Here is an 18,170-nt window from a genome sequence, read left to right on the forward strand (position 1 = left end):
TTTGCCTTGTTTTTCAAATTTTGTCTTATTTTTAATTTTAAAGAGAATAAAACAAAAGAGAACAGAACAAAGCAAATCAGAACAGAACAATGCAAGCAACACAGCACTTCACAACAAGACAATAGGACATCAACAGTAGCTACCATAATGTCTCTTTTCTTCAAAATACTTAAGCAAACCTGCACATACAATAATATCAAACAAAAATACTAGTATGAAAGCATTACAGGATTTCAAAACCAAATGACAGGAAATGAACAATGGCTACTTACAATACCTCATTTTCTTCAAAAAACTTGTCTATACCATCACACATAATAAAATCAAAACACAACAGGATAGAGGCTCTAATTTTGTTTTATTATTTGTAGTACTGTGGAATGAGCTCAGTATTGCTGTATTTCTGTGCAGGTCTTCCAGGAGTAGCCTCTAAAATACACCATTTCTTGACATTTCATTCTTTCTAAATGGACAAGGGCATGAAACTACATATATTCCTTATATCCTTTCAAATAAACCAGACATTCCTAAAGTTACTGAGATACTCTTTTCTTTTGAGTGGCTATGTTAGGAGGTATTATAGGCAGATAACTTAGATAAAATTTAATAGTCAAACAGGGACAGGCCCTCAAGGAGTGCTGTGGTTTCTTTAAATGACCCCCCAAAGCCTCATGCAGTTATGGAGGCAGCTGAGTCGAGCATTTGTGATTGGTTTTTTGTCTAGTGCTGGGATTGGTGGTGTGGGTGCTGCACCTGCCCAGGGATGAGTAACGTGTATAATACAAGAGCGGGAAGGAGATGTGTTTTTTTCTTTTGCCCTTTTTTGCTCTTATTGCTTGTAGCTGCCATTAACAGCTGCCCTTCAGCCATGACACCCTGCCTTGGAACCAGCTGAGTATGGACTGAAACCTCCAAAACACTGCAAGATAAATAAACCTTATATATATTTTTTTTATTTTGGGTGTCAGGTATTCTGTCTCAACAATGAGAGAAAAGTACCAAGACAGAATTTGGTACCAAAAGGGAGGTTGTTGCTGTCACTGTACCTGACCATGTGGTTCAAAAGCCTTAAAAATTGGCCTGTGGAAAGAGTTCAAAAAAGTTCAAAGATGTTGCCCCAAAAAATAGCCCTAAAACAGCTTAGGCTGTTTTATATGGGAGATTCTGGTCAGAGCTCAAAAGACTTTGCAAAAGGCTGATAAAAAGAGACCAAGCTTGAGAAGTTTCTGCTAAAAAGAAAAAGATTGCAGTGTGTGTTATGACTTGGCAAAAAGTTTGTCTGCATTTTGCTCATGTCCAGGAACTTTCCCCAAGACTGAGATTAAGGGCGGCAGACTGATTAATCTGGCAAAACAAATTTTGAGGCAGTCAAATGTTGAGGCAGTGGCATGGCTATTGGGGGCTTTTAGCCAGAGTTCTGTTGCAAAACAAAAGGTAAGAGCCCAGCAGGGTGATTTAAAACATGAGTTTAGTCAAAAAGCTATAAAGAGTTGAGATCTCAATTGCTAAAAAAAGTACAAAAAAAAACCCCCACCAAAATAATAATAAAATAACCTGTAGAAATCTCAGAAAGGCAGTGGGTATCTAGCCTTTGAAGCCTCATGAAAGGGTTTTGGCCCAGACAGGACACTGTAGCCAGGAAAGCCTCACCCGGAAGCAGGAAGCCCCTATCTCCCCTGCCCCTAGGAATTTACCTATGGCGCCAAACCTAGGACCAGTGGGCTACCTGTGCATCCCTAATGCCCTCCTTAGGTTCCACCCCAAACCGAGGCTACTTACCCCCACGCCATGTGTCGGCCGGAGAGATCTCTGGACACCAGCGGTGGGGGGTGCCAGCCATCTCTTTCCTTGTTCTCAGAATAAAGGTCGCTTTTTGTTTTATACGTCTCATCTTTTGGAAATATTTTTCATCTTTTGGAAATAATCCTATCACCTCAAAACTGCAAAAGTAAAAGATACTGTTTGGAGAAGAAAGTCACGAAATGCAATGCTCCAAAATGGTGGCATAGACCACACAAGGTTCCAAAATGGTGGTAATATTAAAAAAACCATCTTCACAATCACTTTCAGAGTGCACAGCAATCCAGGCACTCAACCCCTATAGCCAAGAGAGAAAAAAGCCTGACAGTATCCTTGTGGCACTAGTTTTAGGCGCATAGAAAATGCACAAGTTCTGAGGTTAAGGCAGCTTCCACCCCAACTTCAAAAGGCCTGGGAGGCCAGGCAGTGGTGCGCTTTCGAGAGGGTAGAGTGTAAAGCCAAAGGTGCAATGAAAAATCTCAAAGTTTTAAAAAAGCCAAAAGCATAGATCATCTTTAAAGCAGTTTTTTAAGGCCAGGCAGGGCAGGCCTTAAAAAGAGTCCTAAGAACTAAAACCCCTGAAAGTAGCAGGGAGATAGTCACTTAAGCCTTTTAGAGCTCACAACCAGATCGCTTCAGATGCTAAACATAAAACTTTAGGACTTAATGTTTGTTCTGCTGTATTTTAAACTAACTTTGGTCCCATTCCTTTATATCCCCATCTGTATCCTTTAAAATAGCAATGTGTGTCTTGTGCTATTAAATGTTTAAAATGTCCAAGTTTGTTTTCATTTGTACAGGGGCTCACAGCTACAAGTTTGCCTTAATCTCAAAAGAGACTTAGACTTTTCAGCAGTGCTAAAACTGTTAGGACTTTGGCAACTGTTGGAGATGGAGTATGTCTTTTACATAAAAATATAAGTTTTGGGGGGTCAAGGACGGAAAGCTGTGGTTTTTTAAAATGTTCTCCCAGAACCCCATGCAATCGTCGAGGTGGCTAAGTCTAGCATTTGTGATTGGTTCTTTGTCTAGCGCTGGGATGTTGGCAGTATGGGTGCTGCATCTGCCCAGGGGTAGATAACCAGTATGTAATACAAGAAGGCAAGGAGGCATGCTTTTTCCTTTTGCCCTTTTTGCTCTTGTTGCTTGTAAATGCCATGAATGGCTGCCCTTCAGCCATGCCACCCTGCCTTGCAACCAGCTGAGTATGGACTGAAACTTACAAAAACTGTTAAGATAAATAAACCTTTCCTTCCTTCATTTTCAGCATCAGGTATTTTGTCTCAAAAACAAGAGAAAAGGAACCAAGACAGAGAGTCAGTGCAAACGACAAGACATTCTAAAACTATGTCTAGGGGTGCATCTGTTGGAGGCTCAAGGTAAAGATGGAGTGAGCAGGCCTACAAGTGTCCCTGAGGGATAAACAATAACTTGTGATTGTGCTCTGACTGGACCCACTTGGTCCAGGAAAGTCCAGATAAAAATCAGTCATCCAGGTGGGTGACTAGAACATCCAGACATATTCCTTCCCCCAAGTGCCTTTGTTCTTCCCATACACCCTTGCTACATGACTCACTTCACAATTGGATCAATATTAGCTAAGTGGCTGTACTTTTAATCCTACAGGTTGACTGTAGTTTGACCCACGTTGTACTCACATTATGACTTTGCTATTTAAATGACCCCTGGCAAGTACCTTGCTGGCAACCCTCTTTAGGGGCCCCTCCTGTCTCTGGGGAGCTACGTCTCAAACCTTTCCTACTCTTTTTTTTAAATTTTATTTTGAAAGTGGTAAGATACAACAGAACAAGACAGAATAAAGCCAACTAAGATCGTACAGTGAAATTGGTACAGAAGTTCACAGCAGGTTACCGGGATAACAGTAAAAGATATCACAGTATATTTTGTTATCTTTATAATAGTTGTTCTTCAGTCACGTATATCAAAATGAGATGAAATAACAGAACATTATAGAACTTTTCAAAACAGAATATTGAATAGAGCAGTGCCATTAATCAGAATAGAGCAAAACAGTAATGAAAATATTTGCCTTCAAAGAGATGGTAGAAGGAAGTCCTCCTTATTTGCTATGGTCAACCTCCCAGGAGACGCTCAGATTTCTGGTTCATATTTGCTAATGGTGGGGGGGACAGGAGAAGGGGATTAGGGGAAGTGGGATGTTTGACTTTAGGCCGTGCATCAGTAAAACCTTTCCTACTCTTAACCTCCATTGTCTTTTGGAAATCAGGTTTTGTTTTCAGGGGACACAAACTTGCCAAATCTGGCATCTGGCAGGTTGGGAGATATATTTCTCCAATATCTGTATGATTCAAAAATATGGTGTGTATTTAAAATTTTTATTATATAAATATTACAGTCATTAATCTTCCTCAAAATACCCTCCCTTATTTCAATCACACTTATCCCATCATTCTTGCCACTTTCTTAAAGCAGTTCTTTAAGTCCTCTTTCCTGAGTGTCTTTAGTTACATTGTCCTAGCTGCCTCTAAACTGATTCAACACATTCACCTCTCATGGTTACTTTGATTTTGGAGAAAAATCAGAAGTCACACAGTGCTAGATCCAGTGCCTTTCTGTTAGATGGCACTCAACAGCCTTCACTGTATTTTTTATCACACTTTGTAAAGAGGCTCAGGAGAGGACTTACAGAACTACTTCCTAAAATGGCGAGAATAATAGGATAGATCTGTTCAAAGCGAGGGAATATTTTGACAGGGATTAATGCTATTGTGTCTTTTACTATAATTTTAAAAATTTAAATGTTCACTGTAGTTTTTAATCACACCTTATATTTTAATGTCTTAGTATCCAGTAAAACTAGCCCTTGTTTTTCAGATAATGAAGAGTTCCTGCCATTCTATATAGAACTATTATCAGTGATACAATGGTGAAAAACTTTAGGTTTTTTTACATTTTTTTGGTTTTAAAACTCTGTCCACCGAAAGTGCATCCTTATACTCCCAGCAATCACACTACCTGTTTCTGTGGCAATGCTGGTATAGAAAATTCTAACCTTCTGGAACTCTGCCTCATGAATTGCAGTCATATAAATAACATCTCTCATCTCAGTGTGGAACAAGAATACTGCTTAGGAGCAGCAATACAATATCCTTTTGTGACCATTGTCCCCTTCGAGTGACATCAGAGTCCAAGTTACAGTTGCAGAAAACTGTATAGTTTGCTGACAGTGTGGCTTAGCCATTGGAAGATGGCACATTCCTCTGGGACAGGGATGGTTTTCATTATGGAAGGCCTGCAGGAAAATAGTCTGCTCATAGAAAGATCTTAAATTAGGCAAAGAACATGAATAACAGCCATACAAAGAATGGATATAGAAATGATCCTATGTAAGAATTAACAGACACAGGAAATTTGATCCATATTTTAAAGAAAATCAATAAACAACATAGAACAAGATGAACAAGAAAAGGAAATCAAAGAACAACGTGCAGGAAACAAGATCATAAAGTTCAAGTAAAGTCAAAAAGAACCAAATAGAACTTTTAGAAATAACAAAACAACTGGCAGTCCAGAAATATCTAGTCAAATATTAAAAAATATCTTAAAAAGTCAAAGTATGGTAGAAGAATTAAAGATCTGAACTAAGCTGAAGAGAGTAAATAAATGTGAATTTGACATGGTAGAGAAAAACATTTCAACCTGTAACACCCCCCTATCTATTAATCTTTTCATATTTTCTGCCACTTTCTTTGGATTGAAATCTGGATAATTTCTTTGGCTCAACAATTTGTATTTGTGCTGCTTTTGCTTAAAAGAATGTGGAAAAAATAATACAACATCTTTTGTTATGATTATAGGAAACATTTCAATATAATACTTTGAAATATGTAATGATTATGAATATATGGTTTATAATTGTATTTTTTAAAAACTCAGTGACATAACACACAAGCACTGGTTCAAACTTTTTCTTCTCTCCTGGGACTGAGCCAGGGTTTCAGGCTAGGCAAGTAAGTGTCTGTCACTGAGCCATACCCTTAATTCCTTAAATATTTCTTATGAATAGATGAATTTGAGCAAACTTTAGTGAATTAACTTTTGAGGGTAATTATATGTCTCGGGTTTTTCATAATTCCAAAGTTAATGCTAATTAAATATTCTGCATAAAACTAAGGCATTTCGCAGTGTAGGCATTCTAAATTTCCTAAATTGATATTAAGGATGAAGAAAGTCATTACTAACTACACTAATTGTGTGAGAACACAGATATAAAACTATGTCTAGATAAATTATAATCCAGATTTTTAAAAGGTTTTTTATCTTATAAAATTCTTATACTAGTACTACTGCTTTTAAGGACTAAACGTGTAAAGTTTTAATTTTTCAGGTCTTCTCTGGGAGAATCAGATTTGTAAAAAGTCTGAATATATTTGAGAAGTACTATGAAACGGCACAGTGAGGAGATAAAGGGCTTGTTGTTTCAGAAGGACTGGTCAGAGAACTCACTAGCAGAGCTGTTGGAAAAGTCAAAGGCAGTAAAGGAAAGAGCCACATTGGCCAGGCAGGTGGGGGTCAGCAAGGAGGCCAGCATGGCTGGGGCAAAAGGAGTGGGAGGTGAAACCCATTCCAGAGTCTTCAGTTATAAAAGCACTGAACACAGGCTCCTGCAGAGGTAACAGCAGCAGTGAAGTCACTGGATGGAATGTTTTCAGCAGAGAGACCACTTGATCTGACTTAAAATCGTCACTCTAGTTACTGTGTGGAAAATGAACTAAAAAAGCAGCATGGGCAGAATCAGACATTAAGAATTTTCTTGGAGCGAGAAATGGCCACGCTGAGAGGTGGGGAGCAGTGGAAGGCTGTGGATATATTTATAAATGTGGCCCGTGTAGATTAGGTTCGAGATGGCAGAGTGACTGGCATCTTTGGCTAGAATGGAGCTCCCATCGCTGAGATGAAATGACTATAGATCTAACTAAGGTTTTGGGGAAAACATCAGAAACTCAGCTTTGAGGGTGTCAAATTCATGATGCCTCTAAGACATCCAACTGGAAGCATCAAGGGTGCCGTTTCCTGCACCGAATGTGCCTATGTTTAGCTAGTCTGACCTTACGCAGTAATAAGAAACAAGAAAACATTGCAATTAATAGTTTGCTCACTATTTTTTTCACATTCTTGTCCAAGGATGTCCTATACACAATTATTTTTCATAATTGCAATAGTACACTATACGACTATTTTTCCAGTCCAGTTCTTTAAAAAAATTTCTCGTATTGCTAAGTAGCCAAAACATCCGTTTTAGAGTCTGCATTTTTATACACAGGTAATACTTTAAAAACAGGAAAGAACACCTCACCCCTTGCAAAGGTGGCAAAAGATACGCTAAACGGCTGCACTTTCTCCTCCGAAGCAGTAGAGGGCGCACAGACAGCAGAGGCTCTATTGTGCTCGGTGTTGGGGGCTTTCCTCTCTCTTTCCCTTCCTCTCTCCTCCCTCGCGTCCTTTGCCCAGGAAGTGCTCTTCCGGCACGGGTAGCCGGCGTGACTTTGAGCGCTTGGCGCTTGGAGCTGGTGCTGTGTATCCGGGCCGCCGTGGGGCTTCACGCTTTTGCTGTGGCCATGAGAGTGCTGGGGGCCGCCACGGCCGTGGCTCTGGGTCACCGGCCACTCTTTCGGGTCCCTGCAGCTTTGGGCTGGCAGAGGAAGCAGGTACGGGTGCCCGGCGAGGCCGAGCTACGGACCTTTCCCGGGACCTTGCGGTTCCCCTCCGGGCCTGGGGAGCAGTGACGCCCCTTTCCTCACCCGACCTCCTGGCTGACAGCTCTGAATACCAGCGGTCGCGAAAAGTCCCTCGGTGCCTGCATAGTAGCTCGTTATTCAGGAGCAGCTTCTCAGAGCCCTGGGAGATCGGGCGGGCCCTTGATTTATGCTAAGCCTCTTTTGTGGTATAGTATAAAAGCAGTGACTTGAGTGAAGGTCAAGCATAAAAATGAGCCCTCCAGGCCCGAGCAGACTACTGACTCGTTATGGCAGTGGGCTGATTGGCCTTTCTCAGCCGTATTTGATTTGCTGCTTAAATCACGGTAGGTTTGTCTGTTCATGTTTCGTAACAAATACATTTTTGACCAGATTCTGTCATTTTTCCCAGATTATTTTGCCTCTTAGAAGTGACAGCCATGCAGTTTGGATGTACAGTTCTGTAGGGAGAACTTTATACTAAATCTTTACATAAAACACAGGGTTTCTTAGTAAAGTTTTTTTTTTTTTTTTTTTTTAAGATACCTCGTTTGTTTGTAAAAGAAATTTGAAACCTTGGGGGGGGCTGTCTTGAAGCTGCTGTCATCTTTTATAGCGCAGATAAATCCACGAACTATCAAAGACAGCAATAAGGGATATCAAAGCCAGCTATCAAAGACAGCAATAAGGGATAGAGGTAAAAATTAATGTAAAGTTGAAGCTAAACCTTGTGTTTCCTACTAAATCAGTTTTTAGAATCTTTCTGATTTTATCACCTCCAGTGTATATTTTCAAATTAATGACTTGGCAAAGGTTTCTGTATTTTAATTAATTTTAAGGAATGTCTTGTCTTTTGCCTTTTGTAATCTTTCCTATGGTTACAGGAGTTGCAAGTTGAAAACATTTGTCCTCATGTCCAGTAAGATTTTTCAGAGGAAAGATGGTCATCATTCATTCACATTTTAATTGCCTGTTGTCTCATAGAAAGTGTACTGAATTGAGCTCTTTTTTTTTTTCAGATTAGTTGGAAGTTCTGCCGGTGGTGTTCATCAGGGATAATTCCTAATGAAAAAATACGAAATATTGGAATCTCAGCTCACATTGATTCGGGGAAAACTACATTAACAGAACGAGTGCTTTACTACACGGGCAGAATTGCACAGATGCATGAGGTGTGTGTTCATGGCAGATTCCAGATTAAAGCTTGATTTTAATTGTTTTGTAGTTATTAAATACATCCCACTAAGCCTCTAAGTTTAAAACATGGTAGCAGTGTTTCTTTAACCAAAATCACATTCAGAGAGTGGACAGTTCATTGGTTTGAAGTAGTCTAGAGGCCACCACTGTGCCTATCCTGAGCAGATTGTCTTTTAAAACTTTTAAATCAATATAGCATACCCTAAACAGTTGTTAAATAATCTTTACATGATATTAATGATGGATAAATACTTGCAGTAGTGAATGGAAAAATAGATTTAAATGATACATAGTATGAACTCAATACTTAAAATGCATGTTGAAAAAATTATTTTTAAAAACCTTAAAACTAGGGCTGGGGATTTAGCTCAGCGGCATAAGCGCCTGCCTTGCAAGCAGGCAGTCGTGGGTTCGATCCCCGGTACTGGGAAAAAGACAAAAAAAACAAAAACAAAAAAAACCCCTTAAAACTCCTGAAGACATTACTGTATCACTTATATATCTCTGGATGAAGGACATTTTATTAAATCTTTTATACAACTCGAGGCTAGTGGGTAAGAATAGGGAGTGAGAGAGTAGAGTACAGGGAGTTCTAAGACCGGGTTGATTATCCTGCTTTAACACTTCCAGAGGACAAAAGTGAACAAAATGTTGGTAATGAAGACATGAAAAAGTATCATTTACTGTGTATTTTTATGAGGTGATAAGTTTATGTTATCTGAACATGTGTAAGGTAGGTGTTGGGTTCTGATTCCATTTCAGTGAATATTTTCCTTTCTTGGGATGCAGGGACAGAGAAATCTGAATTGTTGTTTGTGTTTAGGTGAAAGGTAAAGATGGAGTTGGCGCTGTCATGGATTCCATGGAACTAGAGAGACAGAGAGGAATCACTATTCAGTCAGCAGCTACCTATACCATGTGGAAAGATGTTAATATCAATATTATAGATACTCCTGGTGAGTTAGGGTCTTGGTTTTATTGTATCTTATTTTGGAAAAATAAGTTTAGCTTTGTCTTCTACTATGACCTAATTTTTGCATATCAGATGAAGAGGTAACAGTGAATTTCTATTAGAGAGGATGGATTTGGGACTGGAATGTTTCATTTTGTGTGATTTCCTTGCAAAATAATGCAAACAAGTGTACTTAAGAAGATTCTTTTTACATATTCCAGCTGAATTCAAAGTTGCTCATATCCTAATACTTTTTAGGGCTGATTTTTTTGGACCTTGGACTTGATGGTAGATGAATAATATTCATGGGCTGAGGAATCTATACTCTAATTAGAAGATTTACCCAATTAGCAGAGGCACAAAAACTTAATAGTATGTGTATTAAAAATTCAGACTGCTTTTAAAACCATCACATGCTACTTTTCTCATTTAGGCCACGTGGACTTTACAATAGAAGTTGAAAGGGCCCTGAGAGTGTTGGATGGTGCAGTCCTTGTTCTCTGTGCTGTTGGTGGAGTGCAATGCCAGACCATGACGGTGAATCGACAGATGAAGCGCTACAATGTTCCATTTTTAACTTTCATTAACAAATTGGACCGTGTGGGCTCCAACCCAGCCAGGGCCCTCCAGCAAATGAGGTACTAAGTGTCAGAAAGAACAGAGAGAATGTGTTGATCTGGACAGCAGACTTTGTATCTAGAGGGATAATTATTCAGTATTTTAAAATTTTATCTTTAAATTTCTCCTTTTTAGAAAACTTATTTGTTTTTTAACTTAATAATTGGAGCTACTGAGTTTGATAGTTTGGCTTATCTAGGGAGTTTGAAGATGAGTTCAGGGAACAATCACAGTTTAGACTGTTTGGTTATATTAGAGATGCTGTAATCTAGAATAAATTTTAGGAAAACTTACCATTTAGATGAACCTACAAGATTTTTTTTTTATTTTAACCTTTACTTGAGGGATGTTAATAAATGCTCTGAAGTAGTATTCCTAAGGGGTGAAATTTCATTACTTTCAGAAGTGTATTTCCTAGGACAACAGTAGCTCGCTCTTTCTGTAGCAGACAAAACCCAGAAGTGCTTAAAGCACTTTACATTTTGCACAGTACATTTCACCTACTCTTTAAAAATTAGAGTGAACTGTTGGTTCCCAGTTCACTTCATGTAGGTGTGCAAGGGTAGCTGTAGAGGATAAGATACATAAAGGCTGCTGGATACAGGCAGTAAAGTTTGGGAGAGGTGGAAGTGATGTGTTTGAGAAAGTGAAAGTGTTGTTTTTCTTTTTTTGGTATTTGTAATTTCTTGGTAAACTTAAACACCTTTTATTTGTGCTTCCACTAAGTCAGCATTATTTGATTATTTTTTTTCTCCATTGCTCCATTCCTATTTATGTTTTCTGATTTTGTGACTCAGCAAACATCGTTTTGTAACTTCTGAATCTGGCCTCCAATATTTTAACTTTTCTATCTTTTTTTCTACTTTTTTTTTTTTTTTTTTTTTGTCTTTTTCCTTTTTATCGGTACCAGGGATCGAACTCAGGACTGCCTGCTTGCAAGGCAGGCACTTATGCTGCTGAGCTAAATCCCCAGCCCCCATGAGAGATTTCTTGAGGTTAATATTCTAGATCATAAATTTGGAATTAGTCTTTCTCTCCTGTTATTTATCTTATCTGTTAAAAAAAAATAAACCCTGCAGTAATGTAGTTAATTTTAAAAATCTTTTATTGCAACACTTTTTAAGCAGAGGTAATTCTCAAATTTTTGAATTTTACTTTCTTTCATCTAGTTCTCTTCCTGAAGGTTAGTACTATTTCTTGAGTTCACATTTCTCTTACAAGGTATTAGTTTCCTTCAAATACTTAGTGATTGTTAGGTCTCTATCCATAGTTGCCTATGGAAGTCTAAAGTCTGGACTAAATGGCAGTTAGAGCATATTTCTTCTTCAGCTGAGAGGAAATCCTGCTGCTACGTGCAGTTTCTGTTCAGTGATTGCACCCCGTTGAGGTATAGGCTGATGACTGACTGACTTTGCAAACCCATTCTAAGAGGTTTCATATAGAAGCTGTCTCTTAAGATAGCTTTAGTCAGTTTTGTTGTCTGCTAATCTGAGGATAAGAATTGGATTCAGCTGTTGTACTGTCCTTTTAATTCCTTGGCCAGCCATCTATTAAGCAGTTGTTCTCCCTTGTGCTTCTGATCTGGCATATTCAGGGGATCTGATGAGAAAATGTTCATTTTTAAAGTTAATTCTATTGATGATATCTTCCTGTCCTTCTTGAGTTTGTTTGTCAGTTTGTTCTCAACTGCTTTGTAATTCTGACCTGCTGGTACATGTCTTCAGTGTCTACCATTTATACATATTTGTATTTTTCATTTGAAAAAGATTTTGAGAGAAGAACAGAGAAACTCATGTATTTCTATTTTTTAGGTCAAAACTAAATCATAATGCAGCGTTTATGCAAATACCGATTGGCTTGGAGGGTAATTTTAAAGGTATTATAGATCTTATTGAGGAACGAGCCATATTTTTTGATGGAGACTTTGGGTAAGTGCTTAAAATACATTACTAAAATTTTTGTAAATAAGAGGGAGAGAGGTTAAAGGGGAAAAAAATAATCAAGATATATTATGTATGGATACAAATTCCCTGTGATGAATGTGATCTTTATATGTATCTAAAATGTACCAATAAAATTAAAATTTTATATTTTATAAAACATCAGAGAGAAGGGAAGAATAATTTCTCTAAACTTTTTGAAATGTGCCTGGAAAATATTCTCTAAAGGTGATTTTTTAAAAAAAATACCTTTAATTCTAGTTACTCTCCTAGTATTCTGAGAGAGAGCATGTTACCTTTCGGTTAACAGACTCATATCATATTGTCTGTGTCATGCCTGGATTGATAGAAGGAGGCTTTCAATTTAGACTAATAATTTAATCTGTCATTTTCTGTTTTTTCATTTGTTTCATTCTGTAAACATTGAGCATCTTTACTTTTTCCTGAGCATTGTGATAAAGACTGGGAGAAAATAGGGATTCTAAATATTTCTTGTACCTGTTTCATGGGAAAACAAGACGTTAATGTGTAAAACCAGTTGTAGTTTAGGAAATTCCAGAAGAAAATTGACATGGTATTTGTTCTGTCAACTTTTTGAGTGACTTCTACATAGAAAAGTTATTAAATCTTAACATTCATAAAAATCACCTCCAAAATTCGTTGAAACACACATTCTAGAGTATGCCTCCAAAGATTCTGATTCAGCAGATCCTGAGGAGGGTGGAGGGCTAGAATTTGTATTTCTAGAAGTTCCCAGCTGATGTGGATGGAACATGTATGCAGATCGTAGTTGAGTGACACTGGCCTAAGCAGTGAAGGGATTCGTATGTGATTCTTTGGTTTGAGGAGTTTCTCAGGATCTTGCCAGTTCCGCCAGAGACACTTCCTTCCTCTGCTGTGGAATTGGGATAGTAGGTTTGACAAGTTGGATGATGGCATTGTGATCAGTGAACTGTGGGATTTATCTTATCTGCCAGCTTGTAGACAAAACAGGATGGAAGTTGTCTAGGGGTAAAGTGTTTCATGTTTTGTGTGTCTGCATGTACTTTTCACTCCTTAGAATGTAAGGCCATTGTTCTTTTATTTTTCTGCTTTATTCACTGCCTTGTTTCCAGCCCTTTGAACTTCCTGATCCATCATAGGGACTCAAAAAATTTTTTTTAAATAAATGAGTGCATCCTCTTTCCAAGAATTACCAGGGAATATGTTTCTAAAGTAGAAGCTCTGAAATACTTTTTGTGTATGAGAACACAGATGAAACTTCTTATTGTACATGCCTCCAGCTACAGACTACTTGATACATGTATTTGGAAAGGACTCCACACATGAATGTGACATATAAGGAGCTAAAAACCAGAATTATGATAAAATTATAGAAACAAGATGAGCTTTAGACTTTAGACAGGTTGGTTTTGAATCTTGTCTCTTCCATTTACTATTAGTTTAACCTTGGAGAAGTTCGTGTGCTTGTTTAAATTAGTTTCCTCACTTGAAAACACAGATAATAGGAACGTCTTCATATGAGCTGATGATCAGTAGCTATCTAGTGTTCAGTGCAATATAAGTATTAAATGAATTTTTAAAACTTGTATGCTTTCTAAGTTGAATGCAATAAAAACAGTCCTATAACTACACTGAAAAAAATTTCAATCTTTAGTTTAGTTGATATTTTTCTAATTCATTGTTTTAATCTTTATATACTTTACAGCATATGTTCATTATGGATATCTAGAATAGGACAAAGTGGTTTGTATTAAATTGGGAAGGATTTTATATTGGATTATCATTCTCTTCTGCAAAACTTTACATGGAAAAAATAGAATGTGATGTCTTACAAAATTAAAAATACTATTATTTTATCATTGTAGAGAAATGTTTGAGTTTTGGTTCTGTTTATTAATAGTATAACCTTGACTAGGTTCTTTGTCAGTTTAAGTATTTTTTGCCCTTAAAGATATTCATTAGTTTTATTTACCATTCAAATGCAAATATATCAGAGCACTTTCTTACCTAAAATTTTTTTTAGCTATTAATCATCTTTGTCATTGGTGCTATATATTTCTAATTAAATATCCTTAGAATATTAAAATAAAGCATCCATCTTTTTCAGTCAGATTATTCGGTACAGTGAAATTCCAGGAGAATTGAGGGCAGCAGCAGCAGATCACCGGCAGGAGCTGATTGAGTGTGTGGCCAATTCAGATGAGCAGCTTGGTGAAATGTTCTTAGAAGAAAAAATCCCTTCAATTTCTGATTTAAAGGCAAGTGCTTGCAAACTAAGTCTTACATTAACAAAGCTTTTTGTGTGTGTGGCAAGAGTACACTATACCTTTAGGAATTGGCTTTATTAATGAAGTCTGAATAAATTTATTTAACATAATTGGCATCTCTGCAAAATACTTGACATGTCATGCTATTTTTTTTTTAACAAGTAGTGAGTTAAGCTAGAGGTTTAGCCCCGCGGCACAAGCGCCTGCCTTGCAAGCACTAGGTCGCAAGTTTGATCCCTCGTACCAAAAAGAAAAAAGGTAGTGAGTTAATATATTCAAATGTGAAAGGAATCATTTCTAGGAAAAAACAAAGAATGTTAGGCCATCAGCCTCTTAAGTATATTAAAAAGAATAAAAGATAAATATAAAAATGCAGTTAGACGGGGCCAGGGATTTAGCTCAGTGGTGTAAGTGCCTGCTTGGCAAACACGAGGTTGTGAGTTCAATCCCTGGTACCAAAAAAAATCCAAAACAAACAAACAAAAATACACAGACAAAAATACAGTTGCAGCTGAGGATGCTTGCTGATTTTTTTAAACTTTTAAACTTTTTTTTAAGGCAAGGTCTCACTCTAGTTCAGGCTGATCTTGAACTGCCCATGTAACCCAGCCTGGCTCAAACGTGGTGATCCTCCTGCCTCAGCCTCCCCAGTGTTGAAATTACAGGTTTGTACTACCATGCCTGGCCTTTTATGTGTTTAGCCTGAGACTTTATAATTTAGGTCCTTTAGTATTCTTAAAGCGCTTAGCACTCAGGTCCCTAATGAATGGGGTACGTGTATAGGAAGCATAGGACTGACCCTAGATATAGTCAAGCATTCTATGTGAGCCTCCAGAGTTCTCTTCCACGGGCGTCACTCAGGACAGCTTACATCTCCTAGCAAGGAAGTGCAACAGCATCTGCGATCTGTTACCACCAGAGAGGCTCATTAGAAACAGTGCCTTAGGTTTTTAACAGAGTGTGGTCACATAGATGCCGTCTGCCTCACGTGTACCCTAATTGAGACTCCCAGGAGAAAAGGAGATGTTTAGCACACTCCAATTTGTACAAACAGTGTAAGCACAATGAACCATTCTTGCCATTTCTGAGAATCTTGAGGCTTCACCTGAAGTCCACACTCCCAGGTACTAGCCAAGGCCAGCCTTGTAGGCAGGCTTCTCCATGGAAAGTTTCAGTGTTGCTCTGCTTTTTCTTTGATGTGCAGTATACATGGGAATACTTTAAGTTTCTGTGTTGCAGTTGGATGTGTATGCTGGGGCACTGTAAAAGCAATAGCTTTCAAATCTGAAAGTAATTCTTGTAAAAAGGGGAAATATTTTGGAAAACTAAGGTTTAGGGGAGCTGTTTTAAGGATGATTTTCATTTTTCTCCATTTACCTCTACCCTCTTGTGCCTCTGGGTCCTGTAAATGTAGTCAGTATGTTAAGATCCCTGCTTGCGTATTAGGAAGAAGTCGAAAGTCAGGGCCCAAGCGGCCTGTGGTAGACTAAGTGGTTAGTGATCTAGCGAAAGATAGTTTTAAATAGTAATTGCTTGCTTTCCTTGCATGTCTCCCTCTTTCTATGCCTTCTTGTTATCCTCAGCTCTTACCCTACTTTAAATTGTGTTGATGGTTAGAACTTGTGGGTATAAATGTTTGGCTCTAAACTTTTGAGGGCTGCCATGTTTCTGGTTTTTCCCTGAGGCCTGAGAAACAATTGTACGCTACCGCGTATCAGTGCGGTGTTATGGCCACAGACTTGGCCTCTTTCAGCTGTTGCAGCTGAGCTGCACCATGTGTTTTCTGCGGCCTACTAAGCCTGCAGACCACAGTGATAGTTTGCTGGGGGAGTTGGTGTGCGTCTAAAATTCTTATTTTAGAGACTGCTATTGTCATGTTCCTTACTTTAAGAGTGATTTGTACTGTTTGCTTTCCTGGGCTTGTGTTCTTTTTAAAAGAAGAAAGTAATTAAATGATTCTAATAGCTGGTACTTCCATGATTTAAACATTCAAAAGTGTATGTGTATTAAAAACTCTCCCAGTTGGGCATGGTAGCATATACCTGGAATCAGCACTCTGGAAGCTGAGGCAGAAAACTCAAGCTCAACCTGGGCAACTTGACGACAAACAAAAAATAAAAAATGGGGAAACAATGTGGTTCAGTGTTAAGGCCCTGAGTTCAGTCTCCAGTACCACAAAACAAAACAGTAAAAACTCTGCTTTCTTCTCCCAGCTGTCTAATTCTCTGCCCTTGCCATAAAACAGGTTACCATTGAATAGCTTCTGGGATATATTTCCAGTGACTTCAAAAGAAATACAAGTTACCTTTCCTTCTATTTCACACAGTTACGAGGACACAGTTTGCACTGTTCTGTGTGTATACATACTATTTTTGCCGGGTCGAAAATTAGTGATTCTAAAAACATTAAAAGCAGTTGTAAAGTAAATCACTTCCAGACTCTGAAAAGGAAAATGACTTTTGTTTCCTTTGTATTTTGGCTTCAGACTATTTGGGCCTGATTTTAGTTTTCACTACAGCTAGTACTCCAAAGAGCTTCAGTTTATTTTATTCATGTGTTGGATTGTGATTAGCCTGAAACACAAAATGTAATGTTCACATTAATTAAACACTGATTTCTTTCTTTTTTCTAGCTTGCAATTCGAAGAGCTACTTTAAGTAGAGCATTTACTCCTGTGTTTTTGGGAAGTGCCTTGAAGAACAAAGGAGTTCAGCCTCTTTTGGATGCTGTTTTAGAATACCTCCCAAATCCGTCTGAAGTCCAGAATTATGCTCTTCTCAATCAAGAGGAGTGAGTCTTAGCAATTAAATCTTGGTTTATACAGAAAAAACATTTATGCACTATGAAGGCTTTTGAGGATCATTCTAGTAACTTTATAGTGTTTTACATAATTTACAAAAGTTGACCATTTTTAGTTGAGTACTAATTTTGGTGTACAGAAAAATACTATACCAATTCTTGTGTCATATTTTGTTTGTAAGTTACCGATGTGATTTGTTTTGCTTTTAAGGTGTATGTCAGTAGAACATTTTCTCATTTGGGATCAGCTCTTTACAGTCATATTTTCTTCTTTAAAAAGGAACAAAGTTTTTAAAAGTTCTTGTCTCCCCACCACACCCATAATGACTGGATTTAGGGCCTTTGCATTTTGCACTAAGCTACATCCCTAGCACTTTTTCCTTTTTAAGTGTTTTATTTAATTTTGAGACTGTCACTAAGTTAATAAGTTCCCCATGCTGGACTCCAATTTACAATCCTCCTACCCCAGCCTCCCAGAGGGTTAGGATTACAGGTGTTGCCGCTGCGCTCAGCTTTCTTTGTTTTGTCTGTCAGACAACTTCTGTTTTTCAGTCTGTCCTTTCATAGTAACTAAGACCTAGGAATTTATCTTCATAGGTCTCGTTCAGTGAAATTTTACTTTTATGTGAGGTCAGAGGTGGTTAGCGCACATATTTTTTCTCAGATAATACTCATAGATACAACAGATTGGTATAAAAGAAATATCAAACACTATATCTCATAGATGTATATTTTTTTGATTTTTTTAAGTGACTCAAAAGAAAAAACCAAAATCCTAATGAACTCCAAAAGAGACAATTCCCATCCGTTTGTAGGCCTGGCCTTTAAACTAGAGGTAAGTTGCTTTCCAGTGTATTCAACTGGTGTTTGTACAGTT

General features: G+C 37.9%; 1 protein-coding gene across 3 annotated transcripts in view; it reads left to right on the plus strand.

Moving 5' to 3' along the window:
• The first annotated feature begins 7,277 nt into the window (after positions 1 to 7,277).
• Positions 7,278 to 18,170, plus strand: part of Gfm1 (G elongation factor mitochondrial 1) — a 36,747-nt gene continuing 25,854 nt past the window's right edge. The window contains exons 1-8 of one of the 3 annotated variants that reach the window (XM_063249253.1): positions 7,278 to 7,490; positions 8,537 to 8,689; positions 9,538 to 9,670; positions 10,100 to 10,304; positions 12,096 to 12,212; positions 14,335 to 14,485; positions 17,127 to 17,284; positions 18,044 to 18,128. In XM_063249253.1, the coding sequence (XP_063105323.1) occupies positions 7,401 to 7,490; positions 8,537 to 8,689; positions 9,538 to 9,670; positions 10,100 to 10,304; positions 12,096 to 12,212; positions 14,335 to 14,485; positions 17,127 to 17,284; positions 18,044 to 18,128 (1,092 nt within the window). In that variant the 5' untranslated portion in view covers positions 7,278 to 7,400. Of the gene's footprint in view, positions 7,491 to 7,515; positions 7,865 to 8,536; positions 8,690 to 9,537; positions 9,671 to 10,099; positions 10,305 to 12,095; positions 12,213 to 14,334; positions 14,486 to 17,126; positions 17,285 to 18,043; positions 18,129 to 18,170 lie in introns of those variants that run through there. The other 2 variants (XM_003476316.5, XM_013159749.3) reach the window with 2 other exon arrangements.

Source organism: Cavia porcellus, unplaced genomic scaffold (assembly GCF_034190915.1).
Source record: "Cavia porcellus strain 051 isolate PalLab524CR breed Dunkin Hartley unplaced genomic scaffold, mCavPor4.1 scaffold_5, whole genome shotgun sequence".
Taxonomy (NCBI): domain Eukaryota; kingdom Metazoa; phylum Chordata; class Mammalia; order Rodentia; family Caviidae; genus Cavia; species Cavia porcellus.